The 25,757-nt window shown below is 45.5% G+C and overlaps 2 protein-coding genes and 1 long non-coding RNA gene across 4 annotated transcripts in view; 2 read left to right on the top strand and 1 right to left on the bottom strand.

Annotated features, from left to right (window-relative positions):
• The window catches only part of TOP1 (DNA topoisomerase I), an 87,277-nt gene extending 71,235 nt beyond the window's left edge, over positions 1-16,042 (top strand). The window contains exons 14-21 of the mRNA XM_036825308.1: positions 5,838-5,981; positions 6,912-7,097; positions 8,192-8,260; positions 8,803-8,917; positions 10,208-10,335; positions 13,232-13,326; positions 13,549-13,698; positions 14,746-16,042. Coding sequence (XP_036681203.1) covers positions 5,838-5,981; positions 6,912-7,097; positions 8,192-8,260; positions 8,803-8,917; positions 10,208-10,335; positions 13,232-13,326; positions 13,549-13,698; positions 14,746-14,848 — 990 coding nt within the window. The 3' untranslated portion in view covers positions 14,849-16,042. The remainder of the gene's footprint in view (positions 1-5,837; positions 5,982-6,911; positions 7,098-8,191; positions 8,261-8,802; positions 8,918-10,207; positions 10,336-13,231; positions 13,327-13,548; positions 13,699-14,745) is intronic.
• LOC118881021 lies at positions 92-25,560 on the bottom strand. The gene is made up of 3 exons (XR_005016421.1): positions 25,432-25,560; positions 24,058-24,210; positions 92-1,098 (listed from the first exon to the last, which is right to left on the bottom strand). It is a non-coding gene; the product is annotated as an uncharacterized LOC118881021 (long non-coding RNA).
• Positions 25,306-25,757, top strand: part of PLCG1 (phospholipase C gamma 1) — a 34,170-nt gene continuing 33,718 nt past the window's right edge. For both annotated transcript variants that reach the window (XM_036825304.1, XM_036825306.1), the window contains exon 1: positions 25,306-25,621. The gene's annotated coding sequence lies outside the window, so the exon portion shown is untranslated. The remainder of the gene's footprint in view (positions 25,622-25,757) is intronic.

Raw genomic sequence — 25,757 nt, 5'->3', positions numbered from 1 at the left:
TTTGTTTTCAGGATTTCTAATTATTTTTATTTCATATTTACCTGATTTCATTTCATTTAAGACGTGCTTATTTTATCATTCTTTTGTCCTTTTTAGTAGATGTTATATTTTTTTTCTCTTGAAAGTCTTTGTTCTTTAAAATATTACCTGAAGTGAATTCATGTACTAATTATTTTGTTGGCAGTTCTTCTAACCCATTTTCCTCATATATTTTGGAATTTGTTTGTAAACCCTTTTGAATGGGAAGTAGTTTTTGTCTGTGTATCATTCCCTTTTCCTCCTCTTTGCTCTCCACTTCTCTGCTCATTCCTCCTGTCTTACAGCGAGTCTTCTAACCCAGCTCAGCCCACGCTAACACAGCCCCTGGCTTCAGGTTGCCCCTTCTTGCATGAAGCACTTTCATTGCTACATGTTTGGAGTACAGTGATGATTAAAGCATGAATTCATTGACCTGATCTGACAAAGGTCTGTGAAGCGTAAGATTTTGTCATAGAGGGTGAAGGGTGGTAACTGGTGGTTTTACTTCATGGGGGACTTTAGGTCCAGTTTATGGGAGGCTGCCACCATCATGGGGCTCTGCTGTACACCTTTCTGCTCAGCCTCTAGGGATTTCTCCTGAGATTCTTTGCTTGCTCTTGTATCTGTATTTTGCTCATTCACTTCTCCCATGTAATACTGTTACACCTTTCTACTCCATCTCTGCTCCTTCAAAAAATTTAACTCAAGCATGATGTGACTTACAGATTTTTGACAATTTAAAAAATTTGGTTGTCAAGGGTAAAAAAGAGCACAGCTGAAATGTGTCCCTTTGATGTACCCTGTCCTTGCCCCCTTTCTAGAAACTTGGATTGGTCTGCTTGTGGTCATAGCCAGCGTTACACTACTTCTGGTCTCCTAGGTCATTGAAAGGATCAGAACTTTTGAAAGCCACAGTAACACATGCTCCAGCTACTGAAAAGACTGTCCTGAGCTCATTCACATCTTTATATACTCATCTTGGTTTGTTCTGCTTTTCCACCCAGGATTCCCATTATACAGACATCTTGCAAGTGTTTCCATTTCCGTCCTCTTCCACTCTGTACCTGGTGCCTGTAGAATCTGAAATAGCAGGGAAATGACGGTCAGCTTTCTGGAACCTGTGTTTTCAACAAAACTCTCTGATCCCAGATAAACCATGGATCTAGAGGTTGCAAAAGGACTGCTTATAGTACGTTCTCAACTGCTAAGTCCAGCCCCTGCCAAGCATTATCTGGTCTTGTAACCTGGGGAAGTAGGCCTTAGTAAAAGTAAGACTCTTCAAACCAGTCTTAACTTTATGAACAAAATTTATCATTTTTCTTTTAAATGAAGTACAGCAACCTTCAGTATCACTGTTGCTATCACATTGCATTCAGTCATACCAAGATATTCTCAGTGCCAAATACCCACTTCTGTTTCTTCTCTCTTTAGGACCTAGGGGTTTCAAAGATGTATGTGTCTATAACCTTTTAAATGCAACCATCTGGGGATACAGGGCTGGATTGAAGGAAATGTCTTTGTAAAACTTTATAGTTTTGGGAAGCTCTGATTTTGGTGAGTTTTATTAGAAGGAGAAAATAAGATGTGCTTATTTTTTAAAAAATTACATTCTGGGGCTTCCCTGGTGGCGCAGCGGTTGAGAATCTGCCTGCCAATGCAGGGGACACGGGTTCGAGCCCTGGTCTGGGAAGATCCCACATGCCGCAGAGCAACTGGGCCCATGAGCCACAACTACTGAGCCTGCGCGTCTGGAGCCTGTGCTCCGCAACAAGAGAGGCAGCGACAGTGAGAGGCCCGCGCACTGCGATGAACAGTGGCCCCCACTCGCCGCAACTAGAGAAAGCCCTCGCACAGAAACGAAGACCCAACACAGCCAAAAAAAAAAAAAAAAAATTACATTCTGAACCTGACTTCTTAGTATACAGTTCTAAATTTTTAAGTGTAAGAGCTAGAACATTAACACTTCTAGATGATAATCATGGTAGAACATCTTCATTACCTTAGAGTAGATTTCTTAGGACACAAAATAAACACTAACAATAAGCAGTTGATACAGTGGACTTTATTAAAAATAAATACGTTCAACAGAGGACACTGCTAAGATAATAAATACACAAGTAACAGACTGGGAGAAGACATTTGCAACATGTATATCTGACAAAAGACTTGTATCTCAAATATACAAAGAATTCCTATCCCTCAATAATAAAAAGACAAAACATCCCATAAAAAAGAGCAAAAGACAAGATGCTTTAGAAGGTAGAGGATTGGCCAGTAAAAAAGCACATGAAAGAGTACTCAGCATCACCAGTTATCAGTGGAATGCAGATTTAAACCACAGTAAGATACTAATTCCAGTTCTAGGTAATTTTGCTGCAAATAAAATGAAAACATATGTCCACAAAAAGACCTATACAACAATGTTCATAATGCTATATTTATGCGAGTCCAAAACTGGAAACATCCCAGGGGTCCATCATCAGAATAAACACGGTGTAGTATAGTCAAACACATTAGAGATAGTCATAGAATATACCAGCAAGGTAAAAGCAGTGAACTGCTGATAAATACAACAACATGGATGAATCTTTAAAACACGTTGAGCAGCCAGACATGAGAATCTCAACTTTATGATTCCACTTAAATAATATTCTAGATTAGTCAGAGCTAATCTATGATAATAGAAATCAGATTAAAAGGTCAATGGTTGCTTGGTGATCAACTGGGAGGGGTCATAAGGGAACTTTCTGGAATGACAGAAATATTCTCTAACTTGATGGGGTGTAGGTTACATGGGTTATGGATGGTCAAAACTGATCTAACTGTATACTTAAATCTGCATAACGTAAAATCTTTTTAGAAGATTTACTCAGAGTGAAAGGTTGAATAGGAAGTATTGGAAGAAAATATACTACTTTTATCTGAAAAGGATTTGAATCTATAAAGAACTCTACAAATCAATAAGAAGAAGACAAACATATTTAAGAATGGGCATGTATGGAAAGCTGGTTGGATTTTATTTTTATTTATTTTTTTTAAGGAACTCCTTTATTTATTTATTTTTGGCTGTGTTGGGTCTTCGTTTCTGTGCGAGGGCTTTCTCTAGCTGTGGCAAGTGGGGGCCACTCTTCATCGCGGTGCGCGGGCCTCTCACTATCGCGGCCTCTCTTGTTGCGGAGCACAGGCTCCAGACGCGCAGGCTCAGTCGTTGTGGCTCACGGGCTTAATTGCTCCGCGGCATGTGGGATCTTCCCAGACCAGGGCTCGAACCCATGTCCCCTGCATTGGCAGGCAGATTCTCAACCACTGCGCCACCAGGGAAGTCCTGGATTTTATTTTTAAACATAGTATAAACACGTAGGGCCAGTTTATTTATTGTCTTTTGTTTAAATTATGTATGTGTGGGGTTCAGATTGCTGTTCACTCTCTGGATTCTGTTTAGGGAAACTGAAGGGCACAGGGATATGCATACTTCCTAGGGGCCAGCCCTCTCCTGTTAGACCTAGACAAGGTGGCTCTTCCCACCACCCCCATCTCTGTGTCCTTACTTGAGATAATCCTGGATCCTTGTGCCAGGAGCCTAGCCAACCTGTGAAGAAAAGTTGGTCTTGTGGTTATCCTGTGAATGACTTACTTGTTAGGTTTTCTAAACTTTGTTTCAGTGGTATGACTAAGGAATGAGCAAATGTAACCCTACTGGAATTCGAAGACTCAGACTCAGGTTTTGGTAGGCCTTTGTGTATCAGAATGATGGGAGGGAGCCCACTTCTGAGCTGGAGACTGTACTGTTGAAGATGAGCCTTTCGTGTCCCGTCTTTCGTGGGTGTGTATATAAGAATGATTGTCAGGGAGATTTATTACTTACATGAGGAAAGTTTCTACCACACCTTTTTCTTATTTGCCCTCTTTTTTTTTCTTTTTTAAGATGTGTAATTGCTTTTTTTTTTTTTTTTTTTTTTTTTTGGCTGCGTTGGGTCTTTGTTGCTGCCCGCGGGCTTTTCTCTAGTTGCGGTGAGCGGGGGCTACTCTTCGTTGCGGTGCACGGGCTTCTCATTTCAGTGGCTTCTCTTCTTGTGGAGTGCGGGCTGTAGGGCGTGCGGGCTTTAGTAGTTATGGCGCACGGACTCAGCTGCCCCGCAGCATGTGGGATCTTCCCACACCAGAGATCAAACCCGTGTCCCCTGCATTGGCAGGCGGATTCTTAACCACTGTGCCACCAGGGAAGTCCTATTTGCCCTCTTAAATGTCAGAATGTACTTAGAAAAACCAGAGGGAAGTTTTCAGCTTCCCATTGTCAGTATATAGAACTTGGATACTTCTCCTGTATCACTCAACTACTAAACCACCCACCCACAACAACAGGTAGTTACTGAGCCTCTTGTTTTGTAGCCAAACAAGCATATACAACTAGTCCACACACAGCTGTGGGAGTGTGCTGATGACTCATTAGCGTAGCTTTCATTTCTGAATGTTAGGAACTAGAAGTAGAAGACGTTTCTTTCCTTCTTCCCTTCCCTTTCTCCCTTTCTTTCCCTCTCTCTTCCTTGGGTCTTCTTTGCTGTGCGTGGGCTCTCTCTAGTTGCGGTGCGTGGGCTTCTCATTGCGGTGGCTTCTCTTGTTGCGGAGCATGGGCTCTAGGCGCGCAGGCTCAGTAGTTGTGGCTCGTGGGCTCTAGAGCACAGGCTCAGTAGTTGTGGCACACGGGCTTAGCTGCTCCGCAGCATGTGGGATCTTCCCGGACCAGGGCTCGAACCCGTGTCCCCTGCATTGGCAGGCGGGTTCTTAACCACTGCGCCACCAGGGAAGCCCCAGAAGACATTTCTTGCTCCATGTGCCCCACACACCTGCGTGCTCAGAAGGCCAGGTACCTTGACCGCAGTTCTTATGCCTCAAAGACCACCTGTCTATGTCATAGGTAGAAATCACTGCAACTCTCTTTGGTTGTGGGCTGGGGGAACTAAGAGCTGAGATTCTTGAGTTCTCAAATTCTGTCCCTGTGTTCATGTCATATAGTCTGTTTCAGGCCTTGTAATATTCCCTGGCCCTTTTGGATTTCTTGGATTTTATTTTCCTTCCTTTCCTTTCTCACTTGACATTATTTTCAGTCCTTGCTTGTGAATCTTTTTCCATTCAACAAGGTAACAGAAATCTTCCATCACTGTTGATTAGATTGTCTTTTCACACCCTTTTAAAAACCTTTCATTGGCTTTAGAATCAATTTTTAAACCTGCCACTAAAAGCTCTAATGTTAAAAAAATGTCTTCCCAGTAACACTGTTGCCGTCAATCTCATTAAGAATACTTTTAAATGCAGAAGTTAGAAAATGGTGAATAATTATAGCTGTTCCTGGAAGTCATTGTGTTCCTTAGTAATTACATGTTGTTATCTTTGGTTCTGCTTCCTTGACAGTTCCATCAAATTGTGAATGATTGTCTTGAATTTAATGAAATTCACTCCTAGCAGAAAACTGTTGTTGGGTCACAGATTCAGCAGCAAAGCTGTGATGCTGATGTGGGAATAGGGATGTTTATACCCTTTGTGTTGACAGAAGTTAATTTTGGGGACATGTCATGTGGGCTTTTCTTAAGAACATAAACATTTCACAAAATGAAAGCCAGAGGCTTTCTTAGCAATCAGACAAGAGCCAGTTCTGCTTGTCAGGGAAATGGGACAGCGTGAGTTCTCATCAGGTATATGCCTTGCTTAACTGAAGCTCAAGTTCCTTCTCTTTGGTTCAGAGCTCTGAACTTGGATATTCAGTGTCTGTCTTTACTCCACCGTCCCTAAGCAATCCACCTTTGGCACTGGGTCTTTTGCAGGGTGAGAAAGACTGGCAGAAATATGAGACTGCTCGGCGGCTGAAGAAGTGTGTGGACAAGATCCGGAACCAGTACCGGGAAGACTGGAAGTCCAAAGAGATGAAAGTCCGGCAGAGAGCTGTAGCTCTGTACTTCATCGACAAGGTGAGAGCATCTTCCTGTCACGTCGTCTACCATGTGCATCTTAACGGAGATGTGGGAAGCATTTACTCCTCCAGACCCTGTGCTATAAGTACTGCTGGAGGGGCAGTGACAGCCCAGACACCTGGGGTCCTGCTCACCTGATCTCTGGTCCAGTAAGGAAGGTGGAAGTGGAGAGAGAGATGTTCAGTGTCTGATGCTGTCTAGATACAGTCTGCCTAATAGGAGGATCTTCATGAATCTGAATGTGCCAGAAATACTGACATTTTCAAACTCTTTCTGACAATGCACCACCCCCCAAAATTCTATTTTATATCACAACGCAACACATAAATATGTTTGTGTGTAACTGAAACAAATGTTGCACAAAATAATGCTTAGCCTTTCTATGAGCAGTGAATTCTGATTTTTTTACTTTCTTGTTTTTAAAAAGGATAGTTATAATCCTTAAAATTGGTTAAATAATCTGCCAATGTATCACAACTACAGTTTAGAAGTCAGTGCTTTGAAGATCAGTTTCTCAGCACTCTTTTGGAAGAAAAAGATTTCATGTTTTCCCCCGGTTTTGCACTGAGTATATTTATTTTAACACAAGTTCTTAATTGTCTTAAAAATTAAGCAAAATTACGAGGCTAGCTTTTTGAGTCTGATTGCCCAGAGTTTTAAATATGTTCTTTCCACTATCCCCATTTGAAAGGACAAGAGTAAACAGAAGCTTAGATTTCTGGGAAAGTTTAATATCCCTTGATGATCCACACTTCATTTTATAAGGGAAGAAGCAACAATGCAGATCCGCAATTCCCAGGCCTTGCAAACTGATGCTCTGTTCCCGAAGAGAATTGGGAGGCTTCTGATTTTGGTTTCCTACAGATGTTGACGTTTCTTCATTCATGCTTATCTTTTTTTTTTTTTCCTTCTCTCATCCCTGGACAGCTTGCTCTGCGAGCGGGCAATGAGAAGGAGGAAGGAGAAACAGCGGACACTGTGGGTTGCTGCTCACTTCGTGTGGAACACATCAATCTGCACCCAGAGTTGGATGGTCAGGAATACGTGGTAGAGTTTGACTTCCTGGGAAAGGACTCAATCAGATACTATAACAAAGTCCCCGTTGAGAAACGAGTAAGTTAATGTGGCCTGAGCTCCCTGGCCTGTTTTTTCATTCATTCATTCAACAAGCATTTGTTGAGTGCTTTTTCTGTGCTCTGTGCTTTGCTGAACACTAGAAGAAATGGCTTGAAAGAGAGTGGAGAGGTATTGTTTGGTGTCCTGTGTACCTCCTTTTAGTCCCTGCCCCTCACCCCTCACCCCTCACCCCATGCTACTTTACTGGGAACGAGGGGCCATCTCCTGTGGCAGCATTCAACAGAGAATGCTATAGAGAGTTGGCCCTCACAACGAACTGCACATTAGGTTTATCCCATCACACTATTTTAATGATCTAACCACACTTCAGTATTCCCTGGTCATGTTGCAAATTTGTCATTTTCGTAGCATTGCTCAACTTTCCCCCAACTCCTCACTCAGCAAAAAGGTAGCCCTTGAGTCCCCGGATCTCTGAGCCCATAGCTGAAGAGGGTGCTGCAGCACCATGGTCCCCCAGAAGTACTGGACTTGAACTGGAGACCTTACAGAGTGCAGTACCCCAGTAGTCCAGCCCTTCAGCAGTCTGATGTTTCATCAGTAATTAGGTTTTGCTGGCTGTGGAAATGTTCCAGATTAAACAAAGCTAAAGAGATCTGACAGTTAAATGTAATATCTGAGTTTAGGTTGGATTCCACACCGGGGAGGTAAAGAACATCATTGGGTCAACTGACAAAATTGGAATATGGACAATAGATTGGATAAAAATGTGTCAGTATAAATTTATAAAGCTGAGAAGTACTGTGTGTATGTAAGGGAATATCCCTATTCTTAGGAAACACTGAAGTATTCAAGGGTAAAGGGCCATAATTATGTAAGTACCCAGAAATGGTTCTGAACGAATAATTGTGTATATACACACATAAATGTGGAAAGGAAATGAGTGTATGTGTACACGGCACAAATAGGAAATGAGGTAAAATATTAATGGTAGGTGAATCTGGGTAAAGGATATGGGTGTTTCTTTGTACTCTGTGCGGTTGGTTGGTTTGTTGGCAAGTTTTAAGTTGCAGTTATTTCCAAAGTAGAGGTTTCAAAAATAATAATAATTAGGCTCTGCTTATTTCTTTTAGGTTTTTAAGAACTTACAACTATTTATGGAGAACAAACAGCCTGAGGATGATCTTTTTGATAGACTCAATGTGAGTGGGCAAACTGCACTGGGTTGAAGAGGGGTCCAGCCAGAGCCTCCCAAGCTCCTAAAGGAGAGGTTTGCCTGGGAGTGACTGGGGCTCTCCGCTCGGCCTGTCCTGGGACACCCTGTATACCCTCCCTTCCTCAGGCACACAGCAAATCCATGGCCGAAGCCCTGGGATGGGGTGGACGAACCCTGCCTGTTACCCTCTGGCTCCTGCAGAGCCTTCCCTTGGCTGGATGCTCAGCCACCTGTGCTAGAGACCCAAGACCTGTCCCTGAAATCTTATTGGGGAAGATCTTAATAGGGAAGGATACAGTTGCTTTATTGGCCTGCTTAAGATTGAAGTGTGCTTCTTTGGGAGGTACATGCAACTCTGTATTCTGGAATTCTTCTCCTGTTTCCTAACTTCCCACTGGCAGGACAGTAAACTTGGCAAGGTGTAATTGCACTGGCATAAATGTCCTGGAGCTTGCCAGAAGGGCCAGGGTGGTATGTATGGCTTTTACCTAAATCCCAACATCCTCTTCGTTGCTTTGTCTCCTCCAGACCGGTATTCTAAATAAACATCTTCAGGATCTCATGGAGGGCTTGACAGCGAAGGTGTTCCGTACATACAATGCCTCCATCACGCTACAGCAGCAGCTAAAGGAACTCACAGCTCGTAAGTACTGCCTGACCAGATAGGGCCCATAGCCTTACCGACGATGACCACTATCCTTACTCAGCTAAGTCCTAGATCTGTTCTACTTTTCCTCCTTAACATTGTGACTGGAAACTTTTTCCCTCCATACCTCTAATAGAGGGCTAAGGCTTAGATGTATAAACAGATCAGTGCTGTTTCCCCTATTCCTACTCTAGCTTCTAGAATAGTTTTATGAAATGCTGACAGGGGCTTTCTATCTGCTCTGAAAATGCCTGCATTTGTGTTTTATATCTGTGTTATTTAAAAGCTCATAGAATGAAGATAAAGTGCTATAATGTTCTGTTAAATTGGAGAGAGTAAGGTTGTCATGGTTACTAAAACAGCATAGGAGCAAATCCTTACCCTGAGGTTTCTTTTTTTCCCTCCTAAGAGTAGGTAGTATTCGGGACTTCGCTGGTGGTCCAGTGGTTAAGAATCTGCCTTCCAATGCAGGGGATGTGGATTTGATCCCTGGTCGGGGAACTAAGATCCCACATGCTGCAGGGCAACTAAGCCCACGTGCTCTAGAGCCCACGCGCCACAACTAGAGAGCCCCCATGCTGCAACTACTAAGCCCACGTGCTGCAACAAAAGATCCTGCATGTCACAATGAAGATCCTGCATACCACAACTAAGACCCGACACAGCCAAATAAATAGATAAATAAATAAGTATAAAAGAAAAAATAGAGTAGGTAGTGTCCTCCTAAAAACTAGCTGCAGAAAGTATCACCAAGATCCACAAGGTTTTTTTCTCTGGAGCCTAGTCACTGCTGAATTTCCACTGTCCTCTAGAAATATGTCAAATGGTATTAGAAAATGGTATTCAAAAAGCCAAAGATGGGTATGTTGAGGGTCAGTATTTTAGGGTGGGGTAAAGAATGCTATATGACACAAGTAAAAACACTTCTTAGGTGACACTTTGTATTTTTCTTTCTGAAAGATATAGTGCCTTGTGGTTTTAAGATGTAAAATTTCTGGTCCCTTCATTTTACCCTCCTCTACAGGCTCTTTCTGTCCCAATTCCCATATTTTCTTCAGGCTATTTTGGGTGGGTGGTTAGATGGGGGAGGTGGGCACTGAGGCAAGCAGATGATTCTCTTGACTCTCAGATTTTGACCTTGTGCCTTGGGGGAACCTGAATTGATCATCTGAATGAGATGAGGACTAGTAAAACCTTTACGTGAAGATAAAGCACTGGGGAAAGGGACATTGTGTGTTCTCTCTTCTTATACAGATGGACTCTTATTACCATGTTTCCTTTTTACAGCTGATGAGAACATCCCAGCAAAGATACTATCTTATAACCGTGCCAACCGGGCCGTTGCAATTCTTTGTAACCATCAGAGGGCACCACCAAAAACTTTTGAGAAGTCCATGATGAACTTGCAATCTAAGGTATTTTGGATGTGGATGGTGGGGTAGCAAAATGAAGAGAAGCATGTCTGCTATGGGCATTTATACTCCACCCTTCTGGCTGGGATATCAGAAAGGTTCACGCTAAATAAATGGAAATTTGGCAGTAGCTATTGCTGATCAAGATACTGAATATCAGGTACTCACTGTTCAGCAAGTCTTCATTCTGTGTTGAGAAGGTAAATTTGATGTACCCTCTTTGAAATACTGCTAATTATTGTCCTTATACATGAGGATAACGGATATAAAGACAGTCTTCACAATTCCTTTCCACAGCCCAGAAATACAACTATTTCCAAATTAGATTGTTTTAAATTGAAGATGATGAAACAATATTTAATTTCCCCCTAATCCTAGCACAACGATTTTTATTTCTACACATTCCACATGAATCATATTTTTATATAGCTCATCATCAAACATCTGTTGAATACAGGCTGTGTGCCAGAGCTGCTGCCCTAGAGGGAGAGGGTGATGTGCAAACAACTAGATGCTGTTCCTCTTCCACGTGCCTCTCTCCTTGCTCCAGCTCTGCCTGGTACTGAGCTTTTAAGCAGCAAGGCACTTAACATTTGATGATGTGCATTTCTGTTTTACCAATGGCTACATAACGAATCCATTCTAATGTATTAATCCACAATGAGAATTTGTAGATATTTCACTACAAAGCAGACGCATGGGTTACATAGTAAACCAATTATCTTGAAATATGTTTACCAAAAAGTCTGATATAGTAACAGATGTCCTTCCTTATTAATTTATTAAGTTAGATCTTAGATGGGTCTAATAATTACTGTAAATGTCAAGGTAGTCATGAATATAAATGATACTTTGATTTCTGCAGCAATTATAATATGAAAATATATGAACTAGCTATGGGTGATAAAGTCATAGATACTACTGATATTACTGTGTTTAATTGCCCACACTCATAACTGAAGAAGAAATGATGAGTTTCAACTAGAGGTTAATTAAACTACAGATTGATTCTTTTCCATCTGCGTTCACAGAATACTGTACTTGGACAACTGGAGTTTAAAAACTACTGCTGTAGAGTGAGGCTGCACATATGTTTTCAGGCCCAGGGTGTTTTCCTTCTGTTGAAATTTCTTCCAGATAGATACCCAGGTGTAGTACATATAGGTCAAAAGACACACACAACCTGCAGTTCATGCTACAGATGCCATCTGGCTTTCCTGAAGGGATGCACACATCCACAGTAAATAAATGTGTGTCCATAGACATCTCAAATCCTTGGATCATGTGACTGGCAGGCAAAGAACCTGTACAGACCGCCCATCCTAGCAGCTCTGTTAATGGCAGTCATCTGGTGCCGTTTACTCTCCTCATGCTGTCATTTCAAGCCAGAAATAAAAGCATGACTATTCAGGTGGTATTTACCTAATTCAGGAGACCCCTCCCTGGAGCATGAGGAGGCCTTTTGTTGGTCTTACTCTGGAACCACTGTTTGGGCACCCAGGCTGCCTGCCAGACGAGCCCTCTAAGCACAGGAACCATCTCCTGTGTGCCCACAAAGCAAACACATGCCCCTGTTTGCCAAGTGAATCAATGGAGTCTTTGATGCTTTGAGAGAATTTGACATAGCCTGCCAATTTAGCATTCACAGAAATGGTTAAAAGATTGTGGTTTGTTGCATTTCTGGCCTAAGAATCTGGCTGGTGGTGTCTGTGATGCTTTTGTGTCAGTTCCTTCAGCTTGACTTTGGACAACATAGATGTTGGAAGTAAGCCATTCATAGTAAAACACATTTAATGATTCTCTCACAATGGTGACCTCTGTTTCCAGTCTTAGGCTGTGCGTGTAAATCTAACAGACAATTCCAGGCTGAGAGCAACAGCTCAGTGTGTATGAGTCAGGCATGTATTTACTCGGCAGAGGTTCCCTTGACCTTACAGGTTAGCAAGGTAATAACAGGTCAGGAGTTCTCCTGCTCCCAGCAGTGTGAGCTCACTGCTTTGGGGCTCTAACTCCACAGTGTTGCTTAAGTAAGAAGAACTTAGAACTGGTTCTTTCAAGCAAGAAAGACTGGAACTGCCTTTTTCTCTTCCTTTAAAGACTGGGTCCCCATGAGATTTCATTTGGAAAAAGAGCTCCACAGCTAAAAAGTTTTCAAATCTGCTTTGGGTGATAACCATTTTAATTTCCTTCCCATCTCAGTTTTCTCTCCTTTTGAAAACAGAATGCCGAAGGCAGGCCATGCCATGTATTGGCTTGGAACAGACTAAGCTGAGCTGTTTGGCCTCCTGGGTACCTTTTAATTGCCATTTTCTAGTCCCTCGGATATTCTCTTCAGTGCATCCTTCTTTCTTGAGAAGTTGGCAGCTCCTTCCCAGAGTGCTGGTAGAATCTGAGGAATGAGCTGCGCTCAGTAGATGCAAGGACCCTATCTCAGCTTCATAAAGAGTATCTCCTGCAGTAGTATTCTTGGAATGGAAGCGACAACCTGGCACAAGAGCCATTTGATAAATAGCTCTCACCTGTAGCCCTCCTCTCCCAGTATCTAAAACCAAAGTGTTCTCTGACTGAAAGATTAGCACCCACATTCCCAGTCCCAGTGGGTTCTTTTCCCTGAGCTTCTGGATTAATGCGGGCCCTGGGTCACTGCCTGTAAAACCCTCATTTCTTCAAGGGTGACTGAAGAACGTAAATGGCCAAGTAGCATTTGAATTCAGCACCCGCTGCACATCTACTCTGTGCCTTCATGAAGCCACCCCTAGTTGTTTTGACCTGGCAAACCACCAAGACAGCCTGCCTGGTGTAGACAACTTCTAGGTTTCATCTTCTCTTGAGGAACTTCCAGGTTTCATCTTCTCTGGGCTTACTTTATTCCTAAATCTTATTGTTCTTTCCCACCCAGATTGATGCCAAGAAGGAACAGCTAGCAGATGCCCGGAGAGACCTGAAAAGTGCTAAGGCTGATGCCAAGGTCCTTAAGGATGCAAAAACCAAGAAGTACGTGCCTGGTGTGATACAAAGCTGGGGGTTGGTTGTGAGAGAAAAAAGGGCAGAGCACCAGCCAGAGGCCCTAGCTTTTCTAGGGTTTCTGAGTGATGTCTTTTAGAAATCTCTGTACCTGGGGCTTTTCTGCTTTTACTGCCCCTGGATGGCACCATGGGGTTGCAGTGCTCTTGTCCAGAGGCCAGGCCTGGCTCTTGATGACTTCCTTTCTTCCAGGGTGGTAGAGTCAAAGAAGAAGGCTGTGCAGAGACTGGAGGAGCAGTTGATGAAGCTTGAAGTACAAGCCACAGACCGAGAGGAGAATAAACAAATTGCTTTGGGAACCTCCAAACTCAATTATCTGGACCCGAGGATCACCGTGGCTTGGTAAGCACCGCACCCTTCTTGAACTCCACCTGCTGGCTTGAGAAGGGTGATGGGGGTTCCAAGAGCATTGTCAGCTTTCACATGCAGTTCCTACGCTGCACACTTAAGAGTCCTCTGGGAAACCTCTGTCTTCTGCTGTGCCCACTACAAATGCATTGGAACATCCTGGACGGTCCTAAATGGTCAACACTGTTACACCATCCTGGAGTGTGTTTATGTCTGTTAATGCAGGTATGGTCCCTACCCCTAATGGAACTTTAGGACAAGAATGGAGACTCTTAGTCCTTATTGAAGGAAAGATACAAAAGAGCCCACCCATCTACCTACACTTTAACTTTTCAATATATATATATATATATATATTTTTTTTTTTTTTTTTACAAGTGAAGGAAGTAAGGTATGAACAAGGAGGAAAAAAAACAATGAGAATACAGATCTGAGCAACCTATGCAAAGAGATTGCGCTACTGTTTGCTTGTTTCCCTGGACCATCCCCCACCCCCCGGCCCCAACATCCAAAATAAATGGCTTTTTTGGAAGATGCTTATTAGTTATTAGCTTCTGGGCCTAGGAGGAGCAGTCATCTCCTATGGCCCTGCTCCTCTGGGCCGGGGGTTCCAGCGAGCTCTTGTACCCTTTCTACTCTTTTTGCCCTGTTTGGTGCTGGAGGTTTGGTTAGCTTGACAGGCAATAGACTGCAGTGGTTAAGAGCATGGACTCTGGAGCCAGACAGCTTGGGTTCACTTTTCAGCTCCATGCTAACTAGCTGCATGAGAATGAAAGCAAATTACCTAACTTCTCTGCCTTAGTTTTTCATATGTACCTTTTTCATTTGTACACCTATAATAGCATCTACTTTAAAAGTCTTTGTCAACATTAAATGAGTTGAGCACATGAAGCTCTAAGAAACATGTCTGGTACCTCATTAACTCTCATTCTCACCAGACGGATGTGAAGGAGAAGGTGGCACATCCAAGCCTCAGCCTTGGGTCTGGCCCGTTTGTTCCCTGAGACACACTAATCCCCGTTCTTTCTCCCTTGTCTGCAGGTGCAAGAAGTGGGGGGTCCCAATTGAGAAAATTTACAACAAAACCCAGCGGGAGAAGTTTGCCTGGGCCATCGACATGGCTGATGAGGACTACGAGTTCTAGCCAGTCTTGAGGGGCGGGCAGGGTTCTGTGAAAAGGAACAGTGTGGTTTGGGGCAGATGGATAAACTGTGAGCCTCGACTGCCCTCGCACCTGAGGGAAAGAGGCAGCAAGTCTTAACAAAGCAACATCTTTGAGAAAAGATAAACCTGGAAATATTATAAGGGAGAGCTGAGCCAGTTGTCCTATGGACAACTTATTTAAAAATATTTCAGATATCAAAATTCTAGCTGTATGATTTGTTTTGAATTTTGTTTTTATTTTCAAGGGGTCAAGTGGATGGGAATTTGTCAGAGTTCTGCCAGGCAAATTCACTGTTTCACTGAAACATTTGGATTCTCTTAGCTACTGTATATGAAGTCCGATTATATTGGTGCGTTTTTACAGTTAGGGTTTTGCAATAACTTCTATATTTTAATAGAAATGAGTTCCTAAACTCCCCTCTCCCCCATTTCAGGAATTGAAAATTAAGTAGAACAAAAACCCAGCGCACCTGTTAGAGTTGTCACTATCTATTGTCATGGGAATCAGTTTTCATTAAACTTGAAGCAGTCGTGACATCGGCAGTGTTTTGGTTCAGACACCTGTTCACAGAAAAGCATGATGGGAAAATATTTCCTGACTTGAGTGTTCCTTTTTAAATGTGAATTTTTATTTCTTTTTAATTATTTTAAAATATTTAAACCTTTTTCTTGATCTTAAAGATCGTGTAGATTGGGGCTGGGGAGGGATGAGGGGGTGAGCGAGTCTAAGGATAATGAAATAATCAGTGACTGAAACCATTTTCCCATCATCCTTTGTTCTGAACATTCTCTGTGCCCTTTCAGATACCCATCTTTTTCATTTTAAACCCCAGTCTTTCACTTGAAAGATTTTATTGTATAAAAAGTTCCACCGGTCAAAAATTTAGAGGAAAATGAGTATTTGGTCCAAAAAAGGAAAAATAATCAAGATTTTAGGGCTTTTATTTTTTCTTTTGTAATTGTGTAAAAAATGGAAAAAAAAAACCACATAAAAAGCAGAATTTTAATGTGAAGACATTTTTTGCTATAATCATTAGTTTTAGAGGCATTGTTAGTTTAGCGTGTGTGCAGAGTCCATTTCCCACATCTTTCCTCAAGTATCTTCTATTTTTATCATGAATTCCCTTTTAATCAATCAACTGTAGGTTATTTAAAATAAATTCCTACAACTTAACGGAAACTTGGTGTCTGCCTCTTTGTCACCCAGGGCCCCAGGCCAGAGTGGAGCTCTGGGGCTGGGACTTGGAGTGGGATGTGGTCTGCCTGCTCCGGTGGTGCCTTCCTCCCCAGGAGCTGGGGCTGGGCCAGGCCTGGAAGGGGCTGCATCTGTCCTGCTGCCGTGGGTGTGGGTCAAAGGGGAGGGAGCCAGAGTCCACATCCTTAGAAAAAGGCAGGCCCAGAAAGTGAGGGCGAGTACCGAAAATCTACAAGAACAGGTGGGGTGCAAGAACTATATTTGGAGCCTAGGGTAGGTTTATTGAGCAAGATGGAGCAAGTGTATTCAGGAGGCAGATTTTGGAACACTTTCCATGTGTGCTGGCAAGAAGCAGTAGGAGCTTCTTTGGGTTTGCTTATGTGGCTAAGGTTACTGTCAGGATGGCAGGAATGAAGGGTACTAAGCCAATCAGAACACTGGATCCCAGAAGCTCTCTCCCAGATGGAATGCAGACTTCTCCTTTTGTTGATTGAGAGAGGGAGTGGCCTGTGACCACTTCTCTGTGCTCTAGTACCTGAGCTGGCCAGGGTCCCTACAAAAACTGTTTTTCCATTCATCCTAGGTTACAGCTAAGTCTGGAATTAGGTTGAAAGGTGAGGTCTCCTGGTCAAATGGAGCAGGGGGCAGGAAGGCCAAAGTGGTCAGAATTGGTCACTTTTAGCTAGCCCTAAGCCTTCTAGCTTGCCAGCATGCACAGGTATATTCTGGGAGGAGAGCCATCTCCTTGACGGTCTCTGAACTTCCTGGGGCTGGGCCCACCGCAGAGAATCCTGAGGGGTCCTTGGCAGCCTGTATGTCACTGGCCAGTGAGGGAGGCAGCATTCACCCCAGGGAATAAAGGAGGTTATGTAGCCACCATTGCTTTGGAGCAAGAGATTGCAGCCAGGCATTTTTGAATTCTATGGTTCTGGGGTAGCTAGACCACTGAATGTAAGGAACAGTAACAAGAGAGGCTCGTCCAGTGCCTTATCAATACACTTCAGCAGGACCTGCCACAACCAGAGGACAAACCTTGGACCACAACTAGAAACCGGGGACAGGCGGCCTTACAGGCAGATTTTACTGATGAGCAGAAACTTGTGCCCACCTTTCCCGGCAAGGACCTTCCTTCTGCTGAGGGCAGGTGCAGGGCAACTAAGTACTGGTCAAGAACGGTTGTGAAGGACATCCTGGGTGGTGGCAACAAGGCTGGGAGAGCAAGCCAGAGAATGGGAAGCTGACCTGGCCACTGCAATGAGGGAAGAGTCTAGACAGGTAGGTGAGGTCCAGGTATGAAGGGCCCCGAAGGATGCTTGAAGACGGAGTCAGGAGACCCACCCCTTCCTGTTCATCTGGCAGGTAGGTTCCCTCCTCCCGCTTCCAGCCTTGTCTGGGAGCAGAGGCCAGATGTGCAGGGTCTGACCCACTCCCTCCTGTCAGGCTTCTCCATGATGCTGGAGTCCAGCTGTGGGCAAAGGGAGACCGCTTCCACACGCTACCCCAGCCAGACATCCGGGTGCTTGCTTGGCTCCTCCCTCACCCGCCACGTCTGGTCAGCCCGTCCTGTCCGTTCTCCCTGTCAAGTCTACCTCAGGCCTCTCCCACGTTAAAAAAAACAAAAAAAACAAAAACGAGAAAAGAAAAGAAACCACAACTCCCAACCCTTTCCAGCCACCACCCCCTCCCTCTCTCTGTTTCACAAGCACCTGGAATGAGTCATCTCTACCACCCCGTCACTCCCCCACCCACTGCAACTAGCTTCTGCCCCATCTTGCCTCCAGTTCCCCCTCCGCTCTGACCACAATCACCCATGAATGAGCAGCCAAACCACTAAATGGGCTCTGCTTCTGCATCTTATTTAAACTCACTGTGGCACTGGACACTTGACCACTTTTTTTCAATTCCTATTGATACCTTACATATCATAAATCCACCCATTCCAACTGTACAGTGATTTTTAGTAACGTTAGTGAGTGGTGTAGCCATCAACATGAATCAGTTTCAGAACTTCTTCCCCCCAGTAAGATCCCTCATGCCCACATGCAGTTAATCCCCATTCCCACCTCCAGACTCCACTAATCTGCTTTCTCTATAGATCTGTCTTTCCTGGACACCTCACATAAATGGAGTCATACAATGTGTGACCACTCCCTTAGAGCACTTCTCTCGGGTTTCCATGGTGCCACCCTCTGCTGATTTTACCCCTCCCTCTCAGGCTGTTGCTTCTGTTTCCTCCTCTATCAGGTCCTTAACTGCTGTGGTTCTCTTCTCAGCCTAGCTGACTTCATTCACCCTTGAACATGATGACCCCCATGTCTGCACCTCCAGCCTAGACCCCCTTCCTGAGCTCCAGACACATACTGCACTGCCAACTACGGCTCAGTGGGGATGTCCGTGTTCAATCTCAAGTCTCTAGAACCAAGTTCAGTACCTACCACTCCAAGCCCGCTGCACCACCATCCACTCTGTCCCCCAACTGGAACCTAGGGCAGCCGTCATCCTTCACATCTTTCTCTCACTTCCACAACCAGTAAATCACCAATTCTGATATCACCTCCTAAATACCACATACACCAAATATAGGTATTTCCTCCACAGAAAACTTAAAAAGAAAAAAATTTTTTTTCTTCTGAGAAAAGAGTTTACTTGTATTTCAGTCCTTACAAAATCCCTCATATATTGCGTTATTCTCTCAACTGTTTCGAACCAAAAAGCACTTTTTGGAGAAAACACATTATCCTGAAATGACCTCAGTCAAGCTAGTTTTGGATGATTATAAGTAGTCCCTTGACAAAACCAGTAAACAAGGAGGCAAAGAAATTTACCACAGACTCGGTAATTATTTCTCACAATCCCAAGTATTACATGTAAACAGGCCTCTTCAAGATCACTTTAAATAGCAAAACGGTGTTGATTTTTTCAGGTTTGAAAATGGTACTGCAGTTATGTATGTATGTTTTTAAAGAGTCTTTTAGAAAAACACTGAAATATTTATAGATAACATTATAGAGCTAATATTTGTGTCAAAATTATATGGAAGGGGTTAGTGGGTAGAGTCTGACACAAAACAAGAGTGGCTACCAGTTCATAATTAAAGCTGGCTGATGCTATCCTGGATGCATTTCACTATGCTATCCTGTCTCCATTTATATACATTTGAAATTTTCTGTAACATTTTTAAAGCAATACAGTTTAAGTGGTGATTATGTAGATCACTAATATATATCTATGGGAGAAATGAAAAGAAACCTGTTTTAATGTTATACAAAAAGGTAATTATGCTTAGGTTAAAATTTCTAGTGATAGTATCACATACTGATTCAAAAAGTATTTTCTCTGCAACAACACAGATGAATCTCAAAAACATTATGCTGAACAGAGACCCAAGGGTACATACTCTATGATTCCATTCACATGAAATTTCAGAACTCACATAACTAATCTGTAGTGACAGAAAGTAGACAGTGATTGCCGGCTGGGGGCAGGGGAGACTGACTGTAAAAGGACACCTAAACACTTTTTGGGGTGATGGAAATGTTCTATGACTTAACTGGGTGGAGGTCACATGAGGGTATACGTTTGTCAAAGCTCACCAAACTTCACACTTAAAATGGGTGCATTTTAGTTTATGTAAGTTATTCCTTAATAAAGCTCATTTTTCAAAAGTGCTCTTTCTCGACTGAGAAAGAAGATGACGTGCTTTCAGAAATTATACTAGATGACTCAAAAAGTGGCTTTAATGGCGACAACTATATAGAAGTCAAAGATTCATGTAAAGAGGGACTTCCCTGGTGGCGCAGTGGTTAAGAATCTGCCTGCCGATGCAGGGGACACAGGTTCAAGCCCTGGTCCGGGAGGATCCCACACGCCGCAAAGCAGCTAAGCCCATGTGCCACAACTACTGAGCCTGTGCTCTAGAGCCCGCAAGCCACAACTACTGAAGCCCGCGCACCTAGAGCCCGTGCTCCACAAGAAAAGCCACCGCAATGAGAAGCCTGCGCACCGCAACAAAGAGAAGCCCCCACTCGCCACAACTAGAGAAAGCCTGCGCGCAGCAATGAAGACCCAACACAGCCAAAAATGAAATAAATAAAATAAATAAATTTAAAAAATAAAATATGTAACTAAATAAACTTATATGTGGACATCTGAATCATGCATCTCTAAAAATATTTATCAATACATTTTAGTTGCAAAAATAGCCACAAAACACCTGGAGTGACCTTATTGTGAAAACAGATGATTGACTGTCTTATATTTGGAGCTGCCATATCTTCAGGCACACCCCTCACTTTGCTCTGTCCCCACAGCCACCAACAGGTCTAGTAAGGTCAGCTGTCCCTTCCCAGTGCTCCAGGGGCCCTTATCACACTGAACTGTCATCTGTTGACAAACGTCTGTTGGCATTTCTCTCTCCACTACTGGAGTGGGAACTCGGTCTGATTCATTCTGCTGTCTCAATGCTATAGAGGAGGCATCAGGAGTGTTTGTTGGAAGAAGGGAAGAAAAGGTGGAAAAACAGCAGGTCCGGCCTGGCCTGTGCCAGCGGCTAGCAAGGGCACTCCCCTTCTCTGCCTGCAGCGAAGCACTTACAGTATCCCTGCCACCTCCCTGAAGAAGGGACATCTGGAGTCCAGCTCTCCTGCCTCAACATCTGGGTCCCATTAGAGGCGTCCATCAGCAAAAGGGAAGCAGAGAGAGCAGAGTCCCGGCCTGGTTTCCCCCTGAGGGACAGAAAACATGAGGCTCTGGAGCGGCTGAGAGTACCTCCCAGGTGTGCAAGAGAATAAGACAGAAAAAGTGTGAGGCCCAATGACTAAGGTGGAGCCAATGGATGGATACTGGGGACGAGAGCTCAAAAGACAAGACCGCAGGTTGTGGGATGGAGTTCAAAGTGCACTAAGGTGAATGCTTATTAAGTACCAGCTGTATGCTTAGGGGCAGGCTGGCTGACTCAAACGCTTGAGAAGGGCTGGTCAGACATCTAACATAAGAAACTACTGAGTAAAAATTTTTTAAAGTTTAAAGAAAAGGGATAAAGTTTCATGCGTGGATCAGATTTGATGCTGCAAGTCTATAAATCTGCCTACCTTCAACTGTGGAAGGGGCTTCACTAAGCTATATTTTTATACCTTCTATATTCACTTGAGGTCATTACAAGGAACAATGAAAGCTGTGTCGGCATTTGCTGTTAATCTGCTGAGAACATTCTCCACTATTTCAATCAAATAAGTGTCCACTTGAGAAACTTCTTTTATAATTTAAAGCCAGGAAAATTTTTCTCCCCCAAGGAATCAATTATCAGAATAGAAAGGGTTTTTGCTTTGGCTACCAGGAAGCTCAGCCAACATTCGATTCTCAATCACAGCCGCCATGTTAACCCATATTAACCAAATTACATTCCTCCTTCGGATAACAGCATATCCCATTTCTACAGTACAATATTTTTGCCTTTTAAGAAATGTTTAGAGTACTTAAAAGACTAAGAAAGAAGACGTTTGTGATGGGCACAGTGATGTGCCACTCAGATTCCCCTTCAAGGAAGCACTTGTTTCCGGGAAACCTGTCAGCTCCCTAAGACCACCGTGGCTGCAGACAGCTGTCTGGCCGAGGCTGTGCTCTTCCCAAGACAGCCCACATTCAATGGCTGATTGAGGTGCTGCAACAGAGCTCCCTGGGGGGCTGGCTGAGGCTGTCACCAGGCCTGAATCACAGCTTAACTTCTCCCTGCATCCCCTCCTGTTTCCTTCCCTCCCTTCCACAGTGTTGATCCCAAGGGCGCTCCCTAAAAAATGTTCTGCACACTAACCTCTGTCACAAAGCCTGCTTCCCAAAGAACCCAACCTGTAACAGTATTTAACCAAATAATTGAAAATAGAAAACACATCAGCTATGGGTATTAAGGAAGGGGTAAGAAAACACAATAAAACGTTCATACATACATGGAAGGCAACATAGCATGGACCCTGGATGGGTTTGCCACCTCTTAGCTATGTGTTCACGAGTATGTATGCCTCTTAATCTCTCCATGTCTCAATTTTTTTTCTGTGAAATGGGGATAATGAGAGAACTTATCTCAGTGCTGTAATGAAGAGTAAATGAGCCAATGGGGGTAAAGCAGTTATACTACATACCAAGTGCTGTTCTAAGTGTCTGCTAAATAAACACCTGTGGGGTCAGGCCCACAAGGCCAAAGGGGCAACTCGGCTGGGACTCCCCCCCAAACTCCAGGTACAGGTACTGGCGTAGCCGGAGCATGCTGAAGCATGAGTGTTGACAGAAATAGGCCCAAGCCGGGCTAGCTTTGGTGATGTCATCTGTGTGGGTCTTGCGTGGGTGCTGGGCTGCTCCCTCCCAGCCAGCGCAGCTGCAGGCACTGCCAGTAACACCCACGTACCCATATATATGCTGAGCTGGGGGAAGCCCATACCAGTCACATCCTCTGCGCACCCTGCTTTCCCTGAACCTACTTTGGTGGAGGGAGGCACCTGAGGCCTGAGATGCTGGCTCAGAAGTCCCAGAAAGAAAATGGGGCCCTGTTTCCTGATTACGAGCCTGGCAGCAGACTGAAAATTTGAGATCCTATTGGCAGGGATTTCTGGAGCCCCCGGAGGCCCGGACCCAGAGGCAAAAGGAAAAGCAAAAGCAAAAGCAAGGAAGCATGGGCTACGTGTCGGGAAGCTCTCAGAAAATGGAAAAATGGAGATTTTTAAAAAGCATCACCACCCACAGGCTGCCCAAGTTGGCCCAAGGAGTAAATGAGGGCTGCAGCACTTAGGAGGCCTCCTGGAAAAACGGATTAGATCAGATAAGCAGGGAGGGGCCCAGTCAGCCCCAACCTGTCTTCCTGACCTCATCACCTCCCGTGTTCCCTCTCATTTGGTAAACTCTAGCCTTCTTTCTATTCCTAAACTTACTAAGCTCTTTCTGGTCTCAGGGCCTTTGTACATGCTGTTACCTCTGCCTGGAAAGTACTTTCCTCCAACCCACCTCTAATAATTCACCCAGCCATCTCCTCACATCCTTTAGGCCTCTGCTGATATCTTCCTTGTCTACTAGATCTCAAGTAAGTCTCCCTAATGTTTTAACTCATAGCGCTCTGTTCTTTTTCTCCATAGCCTCCATCATAATTGTCCCTACATAACAAAGTGTTTGTCTAATGTCTGTGAATTCCCGGGGCGCTGGTGCTGAGTTTCTCTTGTTCTCCTGACTCATGGTTCCGACACCTAGCACAGAGCTCAAGGCCGTAGACAGGGGCAAGCACCACTTCAAGCCCCAGCAAGCCTAAGCCACACGCTGTGAGCACTCAAGTTCTGCGCTCAGGTTTCCTGAGCCCAGGGTCAGCCACTCCCAGAGCCAGCCACGCCCAGGGCCTCCCCTCACCCTTGGTGATTAGCCAGCTAGCCTCCGTGTCCACTGTCCACTGACCACCAGCACCTACTGAAGCCAGTGGCTTTCCTGTGAGGCAGAAAATGCATGGCGTCAGACAGATTTGGGTTCAAATCCCCACTTGTTAGTTATGTGGCCTTGGGGCAAGCTGTAGAACTTCTCTGAATCTCAGTTTCTCATCAGTAAATTGGGAACAATCATCCCTGATTAGAGTAATTATGAGGATCAGGTGTGACATGTTGTAAACCTTGTAATGCTGGGCCGGGCATTGGGTCAACTTTCATTCCCTCCCTCCTACTTTAAAGGCCTGTCACTAGGTGGCAGTCCATCACAGCCACTCCACCTCCCCTTGGGTGGCTGAAGCCTACGAGCACAACACCTCAACTGCAGGCTGAATTCTCGGCTCCTTGGGGGCTGCACTTGAGGGGAGCAAAACACACACACACACGCTACCACTACAGCAAGACAAAGTCAGAGGTAGCCCCGGACACTAGTCACCATCCAGCTGGGTGGACTGCCCGAGCACACACTTATAGGTACTCACACATTCCTGGAAGCCTGGATCTTTCTCTAGCATCAGCTGGGTGCTCTGCTAAGCCTCTTACCTCTGACGTGCAGTACGTTGTCCTGCTCTGTCTGGCTCTGCCTGGCTCAACATCCGTCAGACAGGCTCCACTGTGACCGCAGGTGTCTTTAGTTTGGGCGGTGTTCCGTGACAGGGGCAGCTAGATTGCAGGGGTGAGTCTAGGGAGTGGCTGCTGGAAGACAAAGAGTGGGAATTATTCAAATAACCAACAAAAGGCCTTGTGGCTGGAGAATGGAGTGAAGGGGAGGTGGTGAGAGATGAAATGGGTGAGAAAGGGGCCAGACCACGTACGACCTGCTGGGCCAGGTAGGGAGAGTGGATTTTGTGTGCCATGGGAAGTTATGAATGGTTTGAGGCTGGAGATCGGGAATCATGATTTAATTTCATTTTAAAGACTAGAGCATAGAGAACAGATGCAGGCAAGACCAAGGAGGCTAAAGAGTCTGGATGAGAGAAGATGGGCCTTGAGCTCGTGGGTGGAGCGGAGATATCCGAAGGTAGAGTGAACTGGACTTGATAGATTGCTGTGGGGTTCAGGCAGAGAGAGGAATCAAGGGTATCTCCAATGGTTTTGGCCCAAGCATCTTAGAAACGTTTAATGCCACGTTCTGAGAATGTGAAGGCTATGGGAGAAGCAATTTGAAGAGGGAGGTGAGATGTCTGCGTTACGTGGGGACGTGGAGCAGGTAGTTGGATGCGGGGGAGATACAGCTTTGGCACTAGGGTGCCTGGGTTTGGCGGAGGAGGGGGGACGGGGGTGCTGACGCCATGGGAAGGGTCAGGTCGCCTAGGGAACTGACTCAGGACCCACCGCAGAGGAAGAGAAGCTTCTGGAGGTCGAAAGGCAGCGGCCAGAGAGGGAGGAGGAAAACAAGGGGAGTCGGGCCGGGAAAACCAAAGCTCCGGAGAGCATCTGCAGGAGGGGCGCAGTGAGGTAGGGCCTGAGCCCGCGTCCTGCCGCGGGGAGACGCAGCGTGGGGTGCGGAGGACACTGGTCCAGGCAAGGGACAGAGGCGAAGACCACTGGAGGGCTTGCAGTGGATGCTCAGGCCTGGGGGACTACTCCGAATAACGGGACGCCCCGAAGGCCACACTGGCCACTGGGCCGGGACAAACGTGGGTCCAACAATCGTAGGAGCTGCCCGCGGGCCGGCCCTGGGCGGCCAGAAGGGAGAGACTGGACAGGCCGGCTGTCCATCAGAGCCTGCCGACCAATCCGCAGGAGGCCCCGCCCCCGCCCACCCCGGAGAGGGAGCGCGGAGGACCCGCCTCCGCCGGCGCCGCCGCCGCCGCGGGTGTGAGGCGAAGCGGCCTGGCCTGGTTCCCTCCTCCGGGCAGCCCGCCCAGGTACTGGGTTTGGCTGGCGGGCCCGGGGGGCGCTCCGCACCCTCACCTCTCCTCCCGGTCGCTGCGCGGGCGGCGCTCCGGAAGCGGGCTTGAGGGAACTGCTGCGGCCGGGCCTGTGCGGGACAGTGGGCTGGGCAGCCGGCTGTGCGTGTGCGACTGACGGCCGGGCCGGCGCGAGGCTGCCGCGCGTGACGGGGCCGGCCGTGGCCACCAGGCTGTGTCCGGGGCCGCGTGAGGTAGCTCTGCGGGACGGAGGGACTGGCATGTCGACCGCGGACGGCGCGCGCGCCCCCCGCCGGGGCCCGTCCGGGGGTCGCGGGGCGCAGGCGCGGTGGCGGGCGGCGGGCGGGGGTCCTCCCCACGGGCGCGCGG

Source organism: Balaenoptera musculus, chromosome 15 (assembly GCF_009873245.2).
Source record: "Balaenoptera musculus isolate JJ_BM4_2016_0621 chromosome 15, mBalMus1.pri.v3, whole genome shotgun sequence".
NCBI classification, from domain to species: Eukaryota; Metazoa; Chordata; class Mammalia; order Artiodactyla; family Balaenopteridae; genus Balaenoptera; species Balaenoptera musculus.
This window is presented reverse-complemented; position numbering and strand designations above follow the sequence as displayed.